This window comes from Amblyomma americanum, chromosome 3, assembly GCF_052857255.1.
Source record: "Amblyomma americanum isolate KBUSLIRL-KWMA chromosome 3, ASM5285725v1, whole genome shotgun sequence".
In the NCBI taxonomy this organism is placed as follows: domain Eukaryota; kingdom Metazoa; phylum Arthropoda; class Arachnida; order Ixodida; family Ixodidae; genus Amblyomma; species Amblyomma americanum.
The window spans coordinates 64,584,195-64,607,613 of NC_135499.1; the positions used below are offsets into that span (position 1 = coordinate 64,584,195).

General features: G+C 47.7%; 1 protein-coding gene across 1 annotated transcript in view; it reads right to left on the reverse strand.

Moving 5' to 3' along the window:
- Positions 1-685: 685 nt before the first annotated feature.
- Positions 686-23,419, reverse strand: part of LOC144123019 (uncharacterized) — an 89,000-nt gene continuing 66,266 nt past the window's right edge. The window contains exon 6 of the mRNA XM_077655945.1: positions 686-772. Within this exon, the coding sequence (XP_077512071.1) occupies positions 686-772 (87 nt within the window). The remainder of the gene's footprint in view (positions 773-23,419) is intronic.

Here is a 23,419-nt window from a genome sequence, read left to right on the forward strand (position 1 = left end):
GGCGGAAGCAAATGGAGTGCATTGTTGCCGCTGTTTCTAACTATAACGAAGAAATAATATTTTGTAGTGACTGCAGCCGGAGTCCATCTTCATAATGTTACGTAATAGCAACGGTATTCAGCGAGGCCAAGGGCCGCGAACCTGAGACAGCCGAACTGCTCACAAAATATCACAAGAGTGCACCACTGCGTCGTCGTCGTTTTCAAAAATACTTCGCCGTCCTCAAATCGTGTGTACCGATATTATAAACTTAGAGGCGGTCGCATTCCTGGAGTACGACATTCGGCAGATTTTTTCTAGCGCGCGTATGTTCCGACATACACATCGCTGAAATTTTAGATCCATCCGTGTAATTACACATGAAAGGCGGTGACAACTGGCGCAGAACAACTCTTAGAGCCTTCCATGCGTATCACGGCTGTTTTATGGCATTTCGTCTGCAAACGACGTTAAGAGACAGGTGAAGCTGATAACTGTTCCCCTTTCACATTGGGCGGTCAGAACTAAAGAAATGCTCTACTGAACTGCTTCGCCACCGAGTATACTTTGATAAGATGAGTCGATACGCTGCAGATATGCACGGAAATATTATCGCCTCATTTTGTAAGTGCAGTAAATTAGCACCAAAAAAGGGCGTTTATACACACACTGAATAGCTTAGCTTGCTTTATTTCCAAGTGTTTGGCTAGAACAGTGTGTCTCTAACCCACTTGAGCGCAAACATTGCAATCGCCGGGTCTTCTGGGAAGATCCTGTGCTTCTTGGCGCATTCCTGCAATGAGGATAAGAGGATTCTCTCAGCGACAATATTCTACTCATAGTCATGTCAAAAAACGAGATGTTCATTGTGCCTAATACATGAAAACACAGAATATATGCCGCATGTGAAACTCACTTTGCAATGCGAGCCAATCTCAGACAGGCACTACTGTTATGTCCAGGGGTAGCATTACGGATCAGATTAACGCGCGCGTATTGCTTTGTAGTCAATTTGCAAAATGTGTTCTAGCCTATCTTCTATTGAGTGCTCTCGTTTTACAGCGAAAGCTGCTAGGCGCCCGTCCCTGGCTTTCACCTCACCGTAGGCATGGGTACGTTAATGTCATAGTCACGTTACCTTATGCCACCGTCAATCTGCGCCGCATAAGACTACGGGTGGCTCTGTTTTGAACAGCCGCCTGCCAGGGCAGGGGTGCATCCGTTGACCACTGCATCGGTGCACCAAGAATACCACCTTTGTCCCTAAAGTTCTGAGATTGATTAATTTCATTCTCTACACATGATTCCCTAAAACAAATGTTGGTGCGTATGTGTAGCGCCGTCTTTTCAGGGTAAGCTGAGAAATTTTTCTTAATTGCTGTGGCAGCCGTTAGATGGCACTACATGTAGAAAATACGTGGTCACTAGTCTGCGCATTCTACTGTGAGTGAATGTGGAAAGATGGACGTCCACCTGGAGCAGCGTGTAAACATAAACTTCTGTGTGAAGCTTGGCAAGACAGCCACACAGACGTATGAGCTCATTCGTGACGCCTACGGCCACGAGACATTATCGCGGGCGCGAGTTTTCGACTGGCACAAATGGTTCGTTTCGGGGAGAACGTCGGTGGAAGACGACGAAAGGCAGGGACGCCCTTAAACCTCACGGAATGAAAACAACGTAGCTCGGAGCACGGAAATCATACAGCAAGACCGCACCATTACAGTCCGCATGCTGTCTGATGCTCTCGACATTAGTAAGACAACATGCCACCGTGTTTTGCGTGAGAACTTGGGGAAACGAAAGCTGAATGCCAGGCTTGTGCCGCACTCCCTCACACTGGACGAGAAGGACACGCGGGCATCAGTGAGCACTGATTTGCTCTCCGAGGCAGATAAGGATGCTGCATTTGTCGACAGCATGATTGCTGAAAGCGAAACATGGTGTTTTCAATACGATCCCCAAACAAAGACGCAGAGCGCCGAATTGCGGTCCTCTAGCTCTCCGGCGTCGAGAAAGGTGCGGTGACAGAAGACCAAAACAAAGACCATTCTGATAGTTTTTTGATGCCAGAGGTTTTAAACACCAGAAGTTCATCCCACAAGGGCACGCGCTGAATCAGGAGTTTTATATCCGCGTGCTCGAACGCTTGCGTGATGCAGTGCGACGCCGTCGCCCTGATTAATGGGCATCTGGACAATGGAGCCTTCTCTACAATAACGCAAGGCCGCACACTGCTCTCAGCGTCACAAAATTTTTCGTCAAGCACGGCATTCTTGCACTTGCCCATCCGCTATACTCGCCCGACCTCTCGCCATGCGGTTTTTTTCTGTTTCCTCCTCTGAAGAGAGGTCTAAAAGGTCGCTGGATGGAGAGCGTGGAGACCATTTAAGACGCCACAACAAAGGAGCAGGCACCCCTGTGAAAAGAAGCGTTTTTGAGCTGTTTCCAAGACTTCAAGAAGCGTTGTAAGCTGTGTATAGACTTCAAGGGAGACTATTTAGAAGGAATGGTGCACAAATGATTTCAATGTTAAGCGCATTTTTTAATGGACTCAGTCTCGGAACTTTACGGACAAAGGTGGCGTATCCCCAAAACTAAACGCCTAAACAGCTATTGTTGAACATCGTGTTACACAGTCTAAACCATTCGGTGAGTTTTTTTTATCCTTACTGTGAAATTTTAAAAGGTCTCTCAAAATATCCAAGCCTGCGCTGCTTGGGCAAACAAAACAGGGACGTGTTAGACAATCAGAGACAACAGAAACAGCCTTTAAAATAACAATATTTCAACGAGCCGAATCCCAAGAACTTCTTATCTCTCAAAAGACTTATCATGAATCAAACTAGTCGTCGCACACAAACAAACGAGTGCGGGCTAGTGCCTAAAGAGCAACAGTAAATTAAGGTGGGGACCAATAATAAAAAAGGGTGAAGACATGCGTACACTCCAACAAAACACAAGAAGACCTCTTTAACGCCTCTAAAGTTCTCTAAATGATATTCAATACGTTCCCACTACATGCGCGTGGATCGTCCTTGTGTACATGTGGACTCACTTTCCGCACGGACTTCTTGCGTACTGGGCTTTCATGGGACTCTAATTCCTGTGTAATTTATGCATGCTTTTGTCTGCGTGTACTTGTGTCGGTGTTTTCTAATGAATATCTTGCAATTAGCCATTCTCTGTCAGCTCTACTGGCGTCTACCTCTCTGCTCTCCATCATCAGCCGCCAATATCACCAAATAGGTTGAAAAAAATTGAGAATTCGTTTTTTAGATAGGAAATGTCGCAGTGTCTGTCTCACAACTCGGTGGATACCTGAACAGCGATGTAAGAAAGAGGATAAAAGAGAGAGTGAGAGAGAATATGAAGCAAAAGGTGCCGTTGTGAAAGGGCTCCGGAATAATTTCCCAATGAGTGGGGAAGTTTCAGTGGCCGCTACCCGTTTCTGCTTTTTTTCCTCAATAAACGCCCAAGTATGACCGCATTATATATCGAATGAACTTTTTATCCGAGCCACGCCATAGTAAATAATACAGCTTTATACGCAACCACTGGACACCATCCAGAATCCAGTCATCTTTAAGCATATACTCTCATCTGACTCCATACTCTCACTGCCCACGCCTAATAAACACCCCACACCTGTCGTTACGGCGTCCGGCCGCTATCAGCTTCAGCGTCGAAACGGAGTGCCGACGCTATCAGGGACTCCTCGACGAGCAGCGTGGTTTTTGCGCAAGCCCAGAAGCGAAAGGGGCCCCCTGCTTTAATGCAGCCAAATTTATACAGGAACCATGACGTCGCGATTTTGACGGGACTTGCATACACACGCTTGCCAGCACATTCCCTGTATTGAACAATATCAGAAATTCCGTTAGCATGCATATGACGGCACGAACTACATCACAGAAAAATTTGCAGAGATCTATAAAGAGTAAACAACAGCTTGATTATATTTGGAAAACAATCCACATGGCACCGGCTGAGTACGCACACGCAAAAAAAAAGATCATTCATCATGTCTCCTCGGAACGGGAGAGGAACCAGTCTTCGCCACCTTGTCACTGGGCGATCACATGCCAATTTTGCTGGCTGCAGGAAGATATAATGGTGTCCAGCAGAAGTTGACTCCGGTTAAAGCAGTTCAGGAGATTAATCTGCGCACACTGAAACTCTTTTCTGAAAAACTCAGAGGGAATTGAATGGAAAAACATTTTCTCATGTCTACGCCGGTGAGGCTTATGATTATTTTCAAGAGACGTCTTGTTCTGTCTATAAAAAGCATTTCCCCTATAAAGAGTAAGAAAACCCAAACGAGCTCGAAAGGCATGGCTAACTTCCAAACTACTCAGAATAATTAGGAAAAAGCAAAAACTGTTTAAAGTTCTTGAAAAACAGAAGCCAGGATTCACTACAAGAGTTCAGGCGACACAGAAAGTCCAAATAGTGCCTTAAGAGAAGCAAAACGCGACTACTTTGAAAATATCTTTGATGGTACAGTCGATGTGGAAAACATTTGGCAGTAACCTCTCTTCATTTAAAATCCCCGCAGATCCACCTCAGATACTAAAGAGCTAATAATGAATAATGAGCAGCTGAGTTGCAAAATATTGCCTAATAAGTTTAGCAAATACTTCGCGTCTCTTATCGATAGCAGATATAACGATAGACCACTGCGTAACCTAAGCCCACCGTTGCAATCATTAATATTTCTTATTCCGACCGACGAGACTCAGGTACTAAATGTGTTCATGCAGATTAAAACACAAAGTGCGAGGACATCTGTGGCTTAAAAATGCAACCAGTCATATTTGTTCTCGACCTGATCACACCATGTATAAGCTACGTTTATAACCTTCTTCCAAGCACGGGCATGTTCCGGAAAAATATAAAGCATGCTGCACAAATATATAAAGCATGTTGCACAAAAATGAAGAAAAAAATAACCTAGGCAACTACAGACCAATTTCAATATTGGTTGGGCAGGGGCTGCAGGTGGATTGGGTTCAGAAAGCTGGCCGGAGCTTTCTGAACCCAATCCAACTGCAGCTCCTGCCCAACCGTCGTACAGCAATAAAGTGCGCAAGGATCGCCGTCGCCTTCAAGCAACACAAAAGCACAGCATACTGGAACCTCTGTCTGAGGACATGGCCGCAGTTGACGACCAAATTGCACGCCTTTTGGCCGAGGTCTCTAAGCTACGGCGACGCCGTGAACTGCTTGCTCGCCGTAGACAACCAGCGGAATCCCACTCCACGCCAATCAATGCTACAGCGCATTCAACTACGTCCAGCCCTGATGCGTTTTTCGCAGACTCTACCAGGTCTTCTGCAGCACTGCAGGATAACTCAAAAACATCCCTCCTCCGATTTATGGTAAACCAGTTATCTAACCTGACATCAGTTCTATTACAACGCTTGGAAGCCTAATCGAAAATGGCGAGTACATGTTGTGGTGGTGAGCTCCAATGAAACTGCAGAGGCCTCTCCACAAAGGTGGGAAAGCTCAAATCTCGACTTCGCATGAACAAGCTCCATGCGTGGGCCCTGCTACTGCAGGAGACCAATGCCTTGCCATCCATTCCGGGGTTTAATGGATACATGTCTCCTTCAATGAACGACCGTCGTGTGCACACTGTGACACCTCCGGGGAAGGCGGCGGTGTACGTTGATGCGCGTTTTCCTCAAGTTCGCCTCTCTCTAGAAAACTGGTGCACCTCATATCAAGAGGTAGTCGAAGTGGCTGTGAAGCTTCCCAAGGTAACTGTTGTGGTCGTGTCATACTCCGCAAGACCCGCCGGTGGAGCTCCCTCCCGCATTAATTTGGGGTGGTTATTAACTCTACGACGACAGCACCCAGGGTGGCCTGTTTTAGTCGGTGGTGACTTTAACGTCCCTCATCCGGAATGGGGGAACCCCACTTCAAGCCCCCGTGGTAGGCGTGGGCGGGACGCATTCGCAGATGCGCTGTTTGTTATACTGAACCATCCAGATTCATCAACGCGGACTGTGCGCCATGCTCGCAGTCCAACATATGCTCCTGACCTTACGTGGTGGTCAGGACCAGGGACTCCATCGTGGAACTTGGAGCCAGACTGCTGGGGTAGTGACCACCATCCTATCATCATCGGTCTCCATCCATCGAGGGCCCGCGGATTACGCCGTGGGTGTTCTGTGGTCAATTGGGACAGGTTTCGCACCACCGTCGAAGATCTCTCTCTGCCATCATCTACACTACTTGTGGACTGCTTACAAACTGCGCTGAATAAGGCTACTGCTGTCACCTGGACGGACGTGAATCGACCGGCGCCGGATGTTGGTCTGCTTAACCTGTGGGCTGCTCGCCGACAAGAGGAGATGGCAGCTTCCCGTCGTCCTGACGCAGCGGCCACAGCATGCTTCGCAGCTAACCTAGCTTCGGATGATTTCGCCAGAGAGGCAGCGCGGAAGTTTTTCTCCAAGTATTATGTGTTGCCTCCAAAGGTCATAGGAGCCCCCTTGGCTGCCATTCCAGCATGTGCCGATAAGCTCCCATCTGCAGCCGACGCCGAGGGAATAGCAACCCCATTTTCAATGCCCGAGTTGCTTGCAGCAATAGACGAGGCCCGTAGGAAGACTGCGCCCGGTCCGGACTCCATTCCGTACGAGGTTTACAAGAACTTAAGTTCCGCTGTACTGCCTCAACTCCTCGCCACCATTAACAAGGTATGGATAGAAGGCGTCGTACCAGAAACTTGGAAATCGGCTATTGTGATCCCCATACCAAAGCCGGGGGAAGCCGCCGACAGACCTCGGAAAGTTCCGGCTTATATCGCTTACGCCAACATTATGCAAGCTTAGTGAAAAAATGCTTGCCACAAGACTGTCGTGGTGGCTTGAGCACCATGGTTTCTACCATCCCGCCCAAATTGGTTTTCGTACGATCACAGAAGATGGACTGGCTGTCTTGGCGTCAGCAGTTCTCGCCTTAACTAACAGCCACAATGTACGTACTGTACTGCCCATGGACGTTGAAAAGGCATACGATAATATCAGTCATGCTGCCATCCCGGAATCGCTTGACATGCTGCATTTCCTCGTTAGAGTGCGCAATTTTATTAAATCCTTCCTTGAAGGCCGACACTTTGCCGTACGCCTCAGTGGTGAGGCCATCGGATCATTTGTGCCTCTTCGCGGCGTTCCTCAAGGATCGGCGTTGTCGCCAACTATATTTAATATTGCTTTTATCCTCCATGCTTGCGCTTGCATGATGTCTCCGAGATTAAGTTCTTATTTTATGCTTATGACATAACGGTGTGGAGCACTCACAAGGACCTGATGACTCAAGCAGCTGGCCTACAATCAGCCATAGATATTACGTCGACTTTTGCTTCTTCAATTGGTTTGCAGCTTTCAGTGAGCAAAAGCACGTTGGTGTCAGTCCCCAACCGCTGGGGGCGCCGTAAACTTGCTGCAACACGAATTCGTCTCCATCTATCCGGAAATCCTATTCAAGAAAGTTCGACCGTAAAAAATATTGGGCTTGACAATACACGAGTCAGGAACGGGCACTGCTTGGCTTTTTCGGGCTAAAAAGCAAGCAATACAGGCGTTAGGTCTGATTAGACGCATTGCTCCTTAAACCGGCGGAGCCCGCTCTCTTGTTGCACGACAGTTGGTGCGGGCGGTTGTGCAATGGCGCCTCGTTTACCAAGCCCAATTCCAGCATTTGACGAGGGCTCAATGCGATTGTCTAGAAGCTGTTAATCGAGAGGCAATGAGGGTCATCACTTGCCTTCCCCGCATTACCCGATCGTGGCGCTCCAAGAACATCCGCAGCTGAATACACTTGATGAGCTGGTGCAGCAACGACGCGATGCTCGCCGCCTAAAGTCAAACCTTACACACACCACGTGTGCACTCAGGGCAGGTGCTTCATCGCACTCCATTCTACAGCCGCCCCCGCCAGTTCTTCTTCCCTGGCGTTTTGTGCAGCTAAGCGACAACAAACCAGCTGATCTACGTCGGCCATCATCTACCTGCGTGTCGTTGTCGTTTCGCGACCGAATTATTGAGCAAGACGCCAATCTGCCGCATGGCTCCATCGTTATGTACGTTGACGCAAGCATTCAGGCTTTCGAAACAACAAGAGCAGTTTACTGTCCTTGCAAGCCTGCTCTGAACAAAACGACATGGTTTTGCCTCTAAGAACCTCCTTCCTCCTTCTGTGCGGAGATGCTTGCGGTTCAAGAGGCGCTTTGCTCTGTGGCCGCCGTTCCCATGCTACCCACGGCCGCATTGTCATTCGCACCGACGCCCTTCACGTCACACGCCTACTACGACGAGTCACACTCCAGAAATCTGCCAAGACATCCATCGTCTAGCGGCACGCATCCCACAGCAAATCCGTATTGAGTGGGTCCCGCGTGACCTCCTGAGCGCTCAAAGCCGCGCAGATTCTGCGACGCGCCTTTCGACCCCAACCTCGTCTTTGCCTCGAATCCTCACTCTGGATGACAGCACCCTCCTCTTAACAAGAAAGGAACACCTCCGGCGCCACACACGTGCTCTAATCCCTCCGTGTACGGTAACCCTCCCCCGTGGTCTTACCCGTGCAGAGGAGGTTGCGCTTCGGAGGATACGGGTCGGGGTTGCCCTAACTCCAGCTGTGACACGCAAGTGGCCGCATTTCAAAGATTTATATCCCCGCCCCGGGTGTCCAGTCTGCAAGAACAGAGACTGTGAGGCGGATATCCACCACCTGTTGTGGGACTGCCCGGCGCTGAAGCCGACGAGAATTCGGCACCTGGCGTAAGTGGGACTCTCACCGGACAATCCGGATTCATATATTGCATGGACACAGGGTCCATATGATCGTTCACTTCTTGATTTCATCAGATCAGCTCAACTTTTTTCATTTATTTAAGCATGTTACTCATCTTTCACTTCATAGTTTTTATGCCATGAAGCAATAATCATCGCTTCAAAAAAAATTTCAATATTACCTGTGTTTTCAAGGAGGAGGAGGAAGAGGAATAATTAGAAAGGCAGGGAGGTTAACCGGAAGAATAATCGGTTTACTGCCCTACACGCGGCACTCGAAAAAATAATTTTACTCAGCATGCTCACATTTTTTGATTATCGCTCGCTGATCCCAGTTTCACAACACGATTTTAGCCTTGGTCTCTCCACAGAAACCACCTTACTATGTTAAAAAGAACTAATTTTGCAAAATAAAAACAGCAAAAAGTTAACACTGTCGGTTTTCGTTGATTTTTCGAAGGCCTGTGACAGGCTAAACCTTAATACACTCCGAGAAAAACTCTTCGTTTACAGTGTTCGAGGCGCTGCCGCCGAATTAATAAATAGCTATTTCAGGGATCGATTCCAGTCTGTATGTATAAATCAAGAACTATCGAGCTCGGAGATGATTAAATGTGGTGTGTGTCAAGGCAGTATTTTCGGGCCTTTGTTATTTATCATCTACATTAACGACATTGTGAACATTGGTGACTCAGCCAATACGTAATGTACGCAGAAGACACTACCATTTTTTGTGGGTTTGCTGGAACTGATGGAGACGACCTTGTGAAAGCAGCAAACCAAACACTTGGAAAATTATATTTATGGTCACCTGAAAATTCATTACAAATCAATTGTGCCAAAACCAAAGCGGTCCTTTTTGTGCGAAATCAACGTAATGTAATACCTCCAATCTCCTGCTTAAAAATGACTCTGTAATCGAATTTTCTTCCACTGTTAAATAAATTCTGATTTTTTTTTCATTCGTTCATGCTTTGGGACCATCATACTGATTTCCTGCGCACTACACGTTTTCAGGTTTTAGGTATGCTAAGAAAACGTCGACATTTTCTTCGAGCACATCTAATGCGCTTACTGTACAGCGCACTTTTCGACTCACAGCTGCGTTATTGCTATCTAGGCTGGGGAAACAACACAAAAAGAGCTCTCCAAAAGCTGGTCATTATGCAGGAGAATGCCCTACCCGCAGTTGCAAATCAGCCTAGTCATGCCCACACTCATTGTCGTTTCGCTAAATATCAATTAAAGTTAATATGCTCTATGTGTACAGCTTCTGTTAACTCTAAAATCAGAAATGCATAAAAGGCGCTCAACCCTGCATAAAACAGAAAAATTAAAAGAAAATACTTCGCCTCACCTTGCGCGATACCCACAAATGTGATTCGTATCGGCACCTCGCACAAATTACGGCATACAGATTATTTGTTTGTCTTCCACAAGCACTCAATTAACAACACATCACTGCAGAAAACCTGCGTACATTACAAAGAGAAAGAGTTGGTCGCTGTGATCGCATCAGGGAACTGCGAATGATGTTTTTTTAGTGTATCATTTGTGTAATCATATGACCAGTTTCATCTTGTTTTGATTTTCATTTATTTTCTGCCACTTCATGACACTCTGTTGGTGAATTCTGTTTGGTCATGATTTGCTGTTAATGATATTTTTACTCTGCTGCCGCTGTCGATGGAGATGTACACTCTAATGGAGATGGGGCCTCTCAAGCCACAAAACCTTGGCTCTTTTCTCGCCTTCCTTATTATAGTTTGCTGTACAGCGTTTTTCTCGTATGTTCTATCATGTAAAATTTCCGCCGCGGTTGAACAAAGAAACTCAAACTGAAACTGCAGCTGAAGGCACCTGGGGTTCTTCGTTCGCATTGGGTGGCGAGCACTATACACTGACCGGCGTGTTCCTGTCCGAAACACCCGATTCCTCCTCAATCAGTTCACTGGGGAACTCCCACCTTCCTTCTGCTTTCCGAAAAGTTTGCAAGCGTTTTAGCATTCGTCGATTATAGCGGAGCGTAACAACTTGTTCCATGCGTACCACGAAGGACCGCGGGACAGCTGCCGCATCAACTATAGTGGCCCTGGTTTCCTTGTCTTGAGCCCAGACAGGATCACCGACCTCCAACTAAATGAGATTCCTAGCACGATGACGTTGATTGTAGTAATGCGCTTGCGATTTTCGATTCGAATGACGTTTAGACAGACTATTGAAGGTTAGTTTGGATTTCGGAATGTTAAGGTTTAGATCCACAGTTCTCCTATGTCTGTCTTACCCACTGATCATACTTTGATGTTCATCTCCAGAGTTACTCTGCAAGAGAATGTCATCAGCGAATCGCAGATTATATACGTATTCTCCATTAAATCTTATCCCCAGCGATTCCGAATTCAGGCCTCGGAATACATCCTGTAATCAGGCGGTGAATAGCATCGGTGAAATCGTGTCGCCCTGCCTGGCGCCCTTATTTTTTGGAATTTTATTGCTGACTTTATTGATAACAAGGGAAGCTGTGTAGTTGCTATAGATATCTTGCAGTATTTTCACATAAGGCTCTTCTACACACTGATTCTGCAATGCATGCATAACTGCTGAGGTTTCTACAGAGTGAAATGCTGTCTCGTAATCAATGAAAGCTTTATATACGTGTTGGTTATATTCTGCACATTTCTCTATACCCTGATTGAGAGAGAGAATGTGGCCTATTGTGGAATATCCTTTACAAAAGCCTTCCTGATCATTTGGTTGATTGAATAGTAAGGTTGGCCGGACTATTAGCAATTTCCTTAGTAAAGTACCTTGTAGGCAACGGTACGTAAGCTGATTGATCTGTAATTTTCCAAGCCCTTGATATCTCCTTTTGTTATGGATTAAGGTAATGTTTGCAATCTTCCAAGCTTCTGGTGCGCTAGAGATAAAAATGCATTGCGTATACAGGGTGGCTAGTTTTTATAGCACAATCTCACTTCCATCCTTCAAGTGCTTTGCTGTTACCTGATCCTCACCAGCTGCTTGCCCCCTTTTTATTCCTCCTAACGCTTCCTTAACTTCCTCTTTTGTTACTGACTGGATTGCCCATTGATGTGCGCTACAGTCTATCTCATTAACGTTCTGGTTACATTCGCTACTGTTTAGATTTGTGCGGAACTCTCCGTCTTCTTTAACCATATTATACATACTGCTAATGAGATTGTCTATGTTGCGGATGACATTGCCTCTGTTGCGGTCGCCGGGGCTGCCTTGATCCCGGGCTCTGTTCGGTAGCGTTTCCGAGCCTCCAGGCTGAGGATAGGTAGAACTTGAAGTTTGGGAAAACGAAAACAAGCGGGTTGACTGGCACTTTGAAGAAACTGATTTACATATATAAGAAAGAGCAAACATTCAATAATTCAAGAGTTTATGCGTCGACCGACTGTATGAACCTTGTCGCCAGGGCCCGAAGTGTTCGTTCTCACTCGGCACGCTCCTGAAATCTCCTAAGGTCCACCCCTCACCTGGCGGTGGCCCATACAATACGTGGCCCATTTCTTCAAGATGGAAAAACTTGCACAGCTCGTAGCAAGCGGAGGCACTAGTTGCAGAGTGCACGCGTGGGAACTGGCAAGGAGGAATCGAAAGTCCGCAGCTATTTCGCAATGTGGTGCAATAGTATTGCTTGCGGCACGCTCTCTCCTTAGGGGGCCGGCTCCTGTCGAACACGGTTAATTAGCTGAAGACAACGTTCCCCTATTGCCCTGTCGTCTGTCCATCGTCGGTCGCTGCCTCAGGCGTCTTCCCCCCCCCCCCCTGGAGCCAAGCGTGGAAAATTGTCTGCAGGTAATTTCACAGCCAGGCATCTTTTTTTTTGTGGGGTCATCGGATGGTAAAACGATGTGTCGCCAGCAGTGTTGTAACAGTTTCCTGCCCCGCCAGACGATGTTCGGCGTGTAGCAGTCGCCGCTGCTACACAAAGAGACGACTTATTTGCTTGCAGAAGAACCAACACTGCTCATTCGGTAGTAACAATGTCTTCATTGACGTTGACCAGATTCTTTGAGGCGTCTCTCAAGCTTCAACCACATGCCCAAGCAAGCACTAAACTCGCCTCCAAGAAAACCAGCTCAAAAGAGGGGTTGATACTATCTGGTTACTATAGCTGTTGGAGAAAATCCCACACTGAAAACTCTCAGGACCCATGTGTGCTGAGAAAAGCAAACATACTACTACACACATTCACGTACATAAACGCGCGAAATAAAAACTTAAGTAGCAATTTCGAAAACCAGAAGAGCACTCGGACTGCTTAGAAAAAACAGCTAAGAGCGTCCCTGTTTGCATTCAAATTGCTCTTCTTCTACTTTATGTCGATATTATACTCCTTTAGAATCACGCTCCACTTCAGAAAGCGATTTTTCTTTGATGTCGTGGTTTGCAGCCAGGAAAGGAGACAATGGTCCGTCTCTCTGCGATGAATTTGGCGCCTTCGAGAGATGCGATTGTAGTTTCTCGATAGCCCAAACAATGCGTGCGCGCTCTTTTTCGGACGAACAGTACACCATCTCACGAGAGCTCAATTTTCGGATCAGGTAGAGCCCGGGATGTTCGTTGCCGTCGTCATCCCTCTGGGAGAGAACGGCTCTTAGCCCTCGATCACTCGCAGCAATGGACAATAGATTCTCGGTCGTAATCCGGAGCTCGCAAAACCAAGTGGCTTATCTGAACTGCCTTCACGTTTAAGAAGGATGCTTGGTTCTTTTCGTCCCAGACTACATTTGTCGGCTCTGTCTTGCGGAGAACATCTGTCAGGAGGCTTGCCAAAGCGGAATAATCACGGATATAGTGAATGTAATATCCCGTAAGCCCTAAGAATGCCCGAATGTCCGTCTTTGTTCTAGGCCATAGGTAGTCTGCTACCGCCGATACCTTAACCTCACTGGGTTTCCTGAAATGTTGGCCTACGTTGTGAACCAAATCGTCGACGGTTTCGTTCTTAATGCCACACTTCTCGACCTTTACAGTGAGCCCAGCTTGACGCAAACGGCTGAGCACTGCTCTCAGATGCAACATATGCTCCGCCCGCGAATCTGAAAAGGCAGCAATGTCGTCCATGTAGGGTACCGAAAATGCCTCACAGCCCTTTAGAACGCTGTCTATTAGATGAGAAAAATAAAATAGAGCATTTTTGAGCCCGAATCTCATCATTGTTGGTTGATAGCTTCCAGTTGGAGTGACGAAAGTTGCGTATCTGCTGGGGGCCCAGTGAGCGGCACTTCCGAGTACACTGGAATAAGTTCTCGACTTACCTGTTCCACTCACTCTTCTATATTCAAGATAGGGTACACTTGATCGTTGGTGACATCATTTAACTTCCGGTAATCTGCTACAGGCCCTGCGTCTTCACTCGGAGCTTCCACCAAGATCACAGGCGAATTGCATTAGCTTTCGGAGAGCTTGATTACTCCTGATTCCAGCATGCGCTTTACCTCCCTATTAAGGATATTTCTCTGGCTTGGACAGAGCCGATAGCACCTTGACCGGACAGGATCCTAGGAAGTTGGTTCAATGTCATGCTCAATAATATTACTTCTGCTCGGCCCGTCTACGCAGCAGTCATCAAACTCTGCTATCAGTTCGCCTAGATCAGACAAGTGAGATTCATTTAGTTCTCCCCTCCGCTCAGTCCTCGTGAGGATTCCGTGCGCGCTGCTGTCTTCTCCGCTTAGGCAGACAAGGGTGTCTTCCATCTCCTCAGGAAGGTTCAGCGTTGGATTTACCGCGGTCTCTATCTGCACGCAAGGCTTTATTAGGTTGCAATGGCAAAAGCGCACTTATTTGCGCCTTCCCGAGGTTTTCACCACGTAGTTGGTGTTAGAGAGCTTGGCAACTACTTCAGCAGGGCCTTTGCACTGCATTTATAGCCTATTCTGCATTGAATCTCTCAGAAGCGTTACCTTGTCACCTATAAAAAACGTCCTTTGGCGGGCTGTTTGATCATGGTAGACCTTAAAGCGAGCCTGGGCTGATTTTATGACAGCCTCCACAAGTTCTTTAGCGTTATGTAGACGATCCAGAAGAGTCAACACGATCTCTACTACCGTCGGCTCCTCTGCGCACCCTTCCCAGGCTCCGTGTACTATTCACAAAAGTGAGTGCTGTAGCCTTTCGCACACAAACTCGGCGGGGCTGAATCCAGTGGATTCATGCGGCACAGACCGGAAAGCGAAACCTTCTGCAGGTAGGCATGCGTCCCAATCACGCTTGTGTTCATAACACAATCCCCTAAGTGCGCGCTTTAGGAGAAAATGCCACCTTTCTACTCTGTCGCTCTGTGAATGATGGATTGAGCGGTGCACTATATTAATGCTAAACCGCTCAAGAAATGAGGTAGTGAGGGAACTAGTGAATACACTACCCTGATCACTTTGCATCTCGGAAGGGAATCCAACTCGGGCAGGGAATGATAACAGTGAATTCACAACACTCTCTGACGTCACCTCGCGCAGTGCAACAGCCTCTGAAAACTGCATGGCAGGGCATAGCGTGGTGAGGATATAACGACATCCTGACTCTGTCACGGGAAGTAGCCCAACTACATCTATCACAAACCACTGAAACGGCTCAGTAATGATCGGTACTAAAACCATTGGTGCTTTCTACTTATCTCGCGCCTTTCCGATACACTATCATGTGTCGCATAAACTTACAAAATGCACCATCTTCTTAAAACATCGAGGACAATTGTAGTAATGCAAAAGCATCTGCTTTGTTTGCCTGATTCCCAGGTGACATGGCCACGAATTGCCATGAGAAAGTCGCTGTATGTCTGGTCGGTACATCCGGGAAACTACTAATTGGCCTCGCTCCACTCCACGCTTATCCTTGTATAAGCGATAAAGCACACCACCTCCCACCTGGAAAGCAATATTCTCTTTTTTTCTCTTACTGGTTCTGTGGAGCTTTCTGATCTCCGGCATGATCGGGTAATTTCGTTGTTCCATACCAAGCTCTTCTTGGTTCGCACTGATCAACGCCGTGAAATGACACTGGCGGCAAAAACAAACACTCTGGGATTTCCTCGTCCTGCGGTTCGTTATGCTTACTCCCAGGCTCACCGGTCTCTGGTGCCTCTATAGCGCGATTTTCTGAAACTTATTCGTTCATTTCTGCCTCAAATTTAACGGCTGTTTCCTCCGCTGTGGAATTCTCAGGAGTAAGGTGCGTTGCAAGTCCTCGCGCCTTCGAACGCGTTAAGGCCTGCGCAACTTCCTCTCCAAATTGGATCCCCTCCTCTCGCAATAGCATATCCGATTTGTTGGAGAACAAATACGGATAGCATTTAGGTAGCTTTCCTGAAACTGCGGCATCGGTTGTAAGCATACCCAAAAACCCCTCAATTACCACTGTCTCTATAGGCAGGAACACGCTTTGTTCCTCCACTACCTGTCGGATCTATGCACATTGGCTTGTGTAATCGGATGGTGACACATACGACGGATGGACACCATCCGTCGTTGTGGCTGAGTTGCGCAGCACCTTGCATGACTTCTCGTTCACTACCAGGTCATGCATGTAAGGTTCCAACAGCTTCATGTTTTCATCGCAGTCACTGACATACGAGAACGCAAACCTTTTCTTATTGCAGTTCACTGCTATGTGACCCGGCTCATTTCATCTGTAGCAAGTCAGCGGCCTCCTAGCCCTAAACGCAACATTTTCTTCCTGCTCTTTGTCCACTTTGTACCCATCTCATTGTCATCCTCTTTTTAGGTTTATCGGATGAAACCTTTCTTCTTTCTCGACTGTAGAGCTCCCAAAGTGCCTCTCGTGACGATAATTTCCACTTCTACCTTAATTACAGAGCCTATAAACTCTAGTGTTGTTACTAAACTGCCGGCGCGAAGTGTACTCCTCAATGAGTTCGGCAGCTTTTTTCGCAGTCGTTACGTTATCCCGGTCCTGTAGCCAATTTTTTTTCTCTTCAGGAAGGCAGTTGTAAAACTGCTCCAACAAATTTTTCTCAACTACAGCGTCCCGGTCACTTTAGGGACTCGGTGCTCTTTATCCACTCGACCAAGTTACCTTTCAACTTGTGCAAGAAATCGGGATAGCTCTCGTCCCTCTACTTTTTATCTCCCCTAAATCTTTACCTGAACGCTTCGGCGCTGAGTCTGTACTTTTGTAGAAGGCAAGCCTTGACCTTCTCGTGGTTGTCCGCGTCCTCTTTGCTGAGCCGCGCGACAACCTCCGCTGCCTCACAGGGCAGAGCCGTCAGTAGCCTTTGAGACCAAGTGTCTCGACTGAAGGACAGTTTCTCGCACCTTCGTTCAAAATTTGCAAGATACAGGCCGATACCCCCTGATGCCACTATAAGGCTGCATGTACCTAGAAATCTTGAACTCTGCCTCCTTGTTGAGAAGAGGTACCACTTGCTTTGGACAATGGCCCGACCTCTTGCTCAACTCCATTTCTTTGTTACTGAGCTCTACCTGCGCTCCAGTTTATCTGCTTCATTTTCACTTTCACGCTCGCGCCTTTTCTTCTGTATGAGCTGCTCGTCCTTTTTTGTTCTATGAGGCTCCACGCTTAAATGAGCTCCTCAATATTTGCCCTCAAATCCCTGATTGCCTGAATGATCAAGGTTTTTGTGCCAAACACTTTCTATCAATTTCTCACACAACAGCAAAAGGTCCGGCTTCTCTACATTCTGTATGCCCATGATAGTTCTGAGTCGAGGCTATTTCCAAAACTAGTATGCAAAAATACCAAACCTCTATGACTTAAGCACAGATCTCCAGTAGCTCTAAAATTTAACCCTCATTTAGAATCTGGTCCACATCAAAGGGAAACCAAGCAGTCACCCACACATATTATCTTGTCCCGAGAGAGCTGCTCTCTCGCTGGCTAACCGTTGTTACCGGCTATAGATTCCGATCCCACTCATGGGAACTGGCGAGGAGGAATCGCAAGTCCGCAGCTATTTATCACTTTGGTGCAACAGTATTGCATACGGCACACAGGTGAATCGTGCGGCGCTGCGGGCCACAACTGCGGCAAGCTCTCTCCCGAGGGATCCTGCTCCTGTCGGGCACGGTTGAGAACATGAAGACACCATTCCCCATTTCCCCTGTTGTCTGTTCATCCTCGGTCGCCGCACCAGGCGCCCGTCTTGCTGGGAACCAGTCAAAACAAAAGCCATCCCCACCCCACCACCCGAGCCAAGAATGGGAAAATCTCCGGAGGCACTTCCACACCCAGGCACCCTTTTTGTGGGATCATCGGAAGGTCGAACTTCGTGTTGTCGGCAGGGTTGTAACACCTCTTTTTCTCTTAACGCATACTCCTGTTTTTACCTGCGTCTACTTTTCTCTTCAAGCAAGGAAGCAGCAGTTCACAATTGGTAGCAAGGTACTGGAGGCGGTAAAAGTGTAGTTAGGGCAGGTATTGGCTGCTGATCCAGATCATGAGACAGAGATGCCTAGAAGAGCAAGAATGGTGTGGAGCGCATTTAGGAGGTTCTCTCAGATCCTGAATGGCAATTTACGAATATCTCTCAAGAGAAAAGTGCACAACGGCTGCATCTTACCGGTACTAGCTTATGGAGGAGAAATATGGAGGCTAGCGAAAACGATTCTGCTTTAGTTAAGGAAAACGGAGGGAGCTAAGGAGAGGAAAATGATAGGTATAACGTTAAGACACCGGTAGCGGGCGGAGTTGGTGAAGGAAAAACGCGAATTAATGATATCCTAGTCAAAATCAAGTGGACGAAATGGGCTTGGGCAGGGCATGTAATGCGAAGGCAAGATAACCGCTGCTTCTTAAGGGTAACGAAGTGAATTCCAGGAGAAGGCAAGCTTAGCAGGGGGCGGCAGAAAGTTAGATGGGCATATTATATCAAGAATTTCGCGGGTATATGGCGAGCGCAACATGCAAAGGACAAGGTTAGGTGAAGTGACATATGAGAGGCATTTGCCCTGCAGTAAGCGTAGTCAGGCTGATGGTGGTGATTATGATTATGACCTTTAGCTGTAGCAACCGATATGCATCTCTTTATTAAGCATCGCACCTGTGGTGTCATCGGAACGCATTTGCTGTGGCGCCAACCCATCATAATTTCGGCAGGACTGTACCCCGACACACCAGGTGTCGCCCTGTAGGCGAGAAGTGCGAGGTAGGGGTCTGTGGATTTAAGTACAAGTCGATTAACTGTTTGCCCCATACTTTTTACTTCTCCATTAGCTTACGGATGCTTTAGGCTTACAGTTACGTGCCTGAAATCACATTGATCAGCAAAGCTTTCAAATTGAGCGCACGAAAACTGTGGTCCATTATTTGTAACTACCTTCTTCGGAATTGCATAACGGGCAAAAATGCTCTTCATCCTTCGTATAACGACTACAGCTGCAATTAATGGTAGAAACTAAATTTTTGCATTGCTCAAAATACAATCGACCACCACTAAAAAGTGCCGCTTGTTGATGACAGACAATAGACACCAGCTCTTTCAAACTCGTAATTCCATGAGCATTGGGTATCAACGACTCTGCATTCGAAGTCACACATCACAAGCAAGTTTCACACCCTTCACCTGCTGCGCAAGATGGCTTGATGCCCGTGGTGCATCTTTTCTCACACTTCTATTCTGGGGGACCGAGGCACTAGAAGACTGCTTCGTTTCAAAAGCAACCTCTTCCATTGACCTATAAGGCACGCTCCTTCCGCGTCGTTACAAAAAGATGATTAGAAAAAAATTTATTTAGATATGTACACATGCCAAGGTTACCGGATACATTAACATTCACAAGTTGACCAGACGCTAAGCATGTAAGGCGAGCCAATTAAAGGTACTATAAGCATCTTTGAGTAACAGTAATTGCTCGTGGGCGATGTAAAACAGGATAGCATACCTATTGACAGAAGAGTGAAACAGGAATAATCTAACACAGAAAAAAAAAATTATTAGCGCCAGTTCGGCCTAAAAACAAGAACAAGACGATTGTTGCTAACAGAAATGAATGGGCATGTCCACTGCAGGAGAAACTCTTCCTCTCCCAAGAAAAAGAGCTCTTCCGATCAGAAACTCATCAGCTCCCTTCAGAGACGGCCAAGTATTGGCCACACAGCGCGGCGTCGGAAGCCACCAGCGACCGCGGCGCATCGACTGCGCCATAAACTAAAAAGACCCGCAACAGTTAGCAGGCGAGCAAAGGAAGACGAAGCACGAAATTCTCTGCCCAGGAATCCCTCGTGAGCTGCGCGCCAAAAGACGCGCTACCACGCTGGTGAATATGGCGATGAAGTTAGATTGCGGGAGTGGGCTATTCGGACAGGTGCTGGAGCGTAACACACCCCACCGCTCTAGCCGATCTTGTAGGCAGTAGTAGGCAGTAGTAGTAGTAGTAGTAGTAGTAGTAGTAGTAGTAGTAGTAGTAGTAGTAGTAGTAGTAGTAGTAGTAGGTAGTAGTGCCGTTCTAGTAGGCAGTACTACCAACCTAGTTTCCAAACAAAGTCGCGTAGATGGTCTGCGAGAGGTGTCGACGCTAAGTTCGTCCACTGAACGCGGCGCATCGGCGAGCGCCGAGCCGCTGACACAAGAAGCAACAATAGCGAGCCCATAATGTCCATCACACGGTCTGCTGCGATGTTGACACCAGGTGCTATTGTTCTTACATGCCTGAAAAAGACCATTGACGTCACCAAAAAGTAGCGCGTCAGGGTTCGCGTTGGAGACACATCCTCCTGCAGGATACGCAAAATACCCTTCAAAGCTAACAGCGAAGACACGATGAACACATTTGGGAAGACAAAATCTCCTCTCTACTGTGGTAGTCCGAAAGCAGCACGAGCCACAAGCTCGGTTCCGCCTGCCCATAAAAAAAATAAAAAACTGTAGTCTGCGCCCGCCTTATGACAAGGAGGGGTGGTTTAACAATGTGGCAAAGGTACCAGAAGGCATCCAGCATGAAGGACTGAAACAGGTAGCGCCTCTTAAGCAGATGCAGTCAAATCTCTGTGCACTTTGCACACTAGCTGTAATGCCTTCTACGAACGAAGACCACACACCAACCCATATTCCAGCACATTCGTGGGTCACGCCTAAAATGCGCATTTGCACACACCACTGCAAAGGTATCTCGCATATAATACGTGTGTGGGAGACCCCACAAAAAAATACCGACACTTTGAACAATTAAGAGCAGCCCCAGGCGAGGAGGCGTACTCACAAAAAAGTTAAAGCTTCAGGCAGCCTGCGTTCATCAGCTGAGTAGAGTGTGATGTCATCTTCATAAGCAGTGACTCGTACTGCCTCACTGTGGGCAAAGCCAGACCTCTAATAAGGGAGTGGCGATTGACTGCCAATAGGAAAGGCTCTAATGCTCAGACAAACAAAAGAGGCTAGAGCGGACAACCTTGACGGACGCCGCGGCCCACATCAAATGTGGTACTTTCCCGGCCATCGAGAAACAGAGAGCTTGAAATATCCCTGTACATCTCTTTAATGAAAAGCATGAAGAGAGTGGGCAACGAAAGCATCCAGTGTACCTTAAATGTACTCAAGCTCTAAAAAGTCGAACGCCTTCTCTTGATCGAAGGAAACAAGAAGACCCTGTGCGCGCCGCCGTATAGTATACCCTGGGATATATTGGAAGGGATGCAGCAAACCTGGTGGCAAGATATGATGGACGGGTGGAAAGCCCGTGGACGGCGAACGAGTAATTTTGTTAATACTGTGTAATCTGAGTTCAGTAGGGTGATAGGGCGCCAATCTGCTGGATATTTCGACAAAGGAATCTTTTTAAGACTAAGGACAATGCGGCCTCATTTAAATGATTCAGGAAAGACATGCTGTGTGAAGCATATTCTACACACGTTCGAGAAAATGGGGCCTACAGTATGCCAGAATTGTAAATAGAGATCAAAAAATTACATCCGGTTTCCTTCGATGCATTATCTTGCGCCGGAAGAAGCTTTTGACACAGTCAGCTCTCCGTTTACTCGCTCGTCTCCAGTGAATGGCACTCGCGAATGTGCGTTAGCAGTGACTATGCATTTTCCCGGAACACTGATTACATCAAAACGATAGCGCATGAGACGCACTTTAGCCATTTCATTCTTGGCGGCTTAATAACAAGGGGCATTTTTTCCTAATAACGAAAAAAGAGACTTATGGTCTGTTTCAAACATTACGTCAAGCCCTCTGAGGTATTCTTCGAATCTTTCGGCAGCCCAAGTCAAGACTAATGTGTCCTTTTCTATTTTAGTATAGCGCTTCTCGGTTTTCGTCAGCGAAAGCGAGGCAAGCACTATCAGAAGTCGCTCACCGTTACGTTCAGATTGAGAAAGGACTGCGCCCAGGTCGAAAGACCAAGCGCCTGTCAAGAAGAGTCGTGCTACGGCGAGGGTCATACCAAGCGACGCATTTCGAGGTGCAGATAGATTTCGCAATTTCGGATGCAGCGTTTTGAGCTGGGCCCCAGAACCAGACCTTGTCTTTACCACAACGTTCACGTAAAGGAGCCGTCGTGTGAGCTAGGTGCGGCAGAAAGCACCCCAAATGGTAGTGGTGGTGAAAAATGTATTGCCAAGCAGTGCAGAGAGGGGCAGACCCCGTCCCCCCTCACATGGCACGAGGCAATCCTTAGGGGGCTGACCTTACAAGGCAAAGGACAGCCCTTGGGGGGCTATCCGCTTCAGAGTGTCGGTAATTATCAGGCGCTGGTCAGCAGCAGCGGATCTGGCCAGGAGTCTCCCAGTATGACTCCACTGTGGTTGACGGTGGAGGGTGTGGGAAGGTGGGGCATGTGAGTACGACGTGAAGAAAGTCTCCTGGCTTCCCGCAGAGCTTACAACAGGAGAGGAACAGATCGGGGTAGCGGCACGAAAGAGAATAGGGTAGGCAGCAGTACGGGTCTGGAGTCGGCGCCAGTGGGAGGCCCGGGTTAGGGTTAGGGAGTGATCCGGCAGTGCGTAAAAGCGCCGGGTATCTCGGTAGTGGGGCAGGATATCTCTGAATATGAGCAGACGCTCCTGGGATGGCGGAGGGTGTCCACCTCCGCCCCAGAAAGTGAGACCTCAGACGAGGGAGTAGGCCTACGCGTTACCCGGGAGGCCTGCGTGTGCAGGGGTCCAGATAAAGGTTAACGGGCGGGTGGGTTGTCAGAAGCATAGACGCCGAGCCGCGGTGAGGGATGCCAGGTCTTTGGTGAAATTGGATAGTTCGGATATTGAATCGGAGAGAAATTTGTTTGCCGAGGTGGAGATGAGAGCGATCGCAATGACCGCTTCCTCTGCAATTTCGGATGAGTCTTCGGTGATGGAGCCTGATCCGAGAAACTGGGCCTGATTGTTAGCGACGGCGAGGACCGTGCGGGAGCCCAACGAGTGCCCTGCCACGTGCGCGTAGGCTACCTCGGAACTGTCGCCGTACAGCTTTTGCAGGGCTTTGGCGCTGGCTGCTTTGAGTTCCCCGTCGTGCTCGGAGTGCATGTTCTTAGGAATGGAAAGGATGATGAGAGTGGATCGTAGGTCTCGACGTAGGGGGAGCCCGTCGGTAGGATGGATGATTGAGGCGATGCCAATATGAGAGAGTAGAGTGCGGCCTGCCGAGGTAACCAACAGGCGATTCAGTTGTGCTGTCAGGGTGTCTT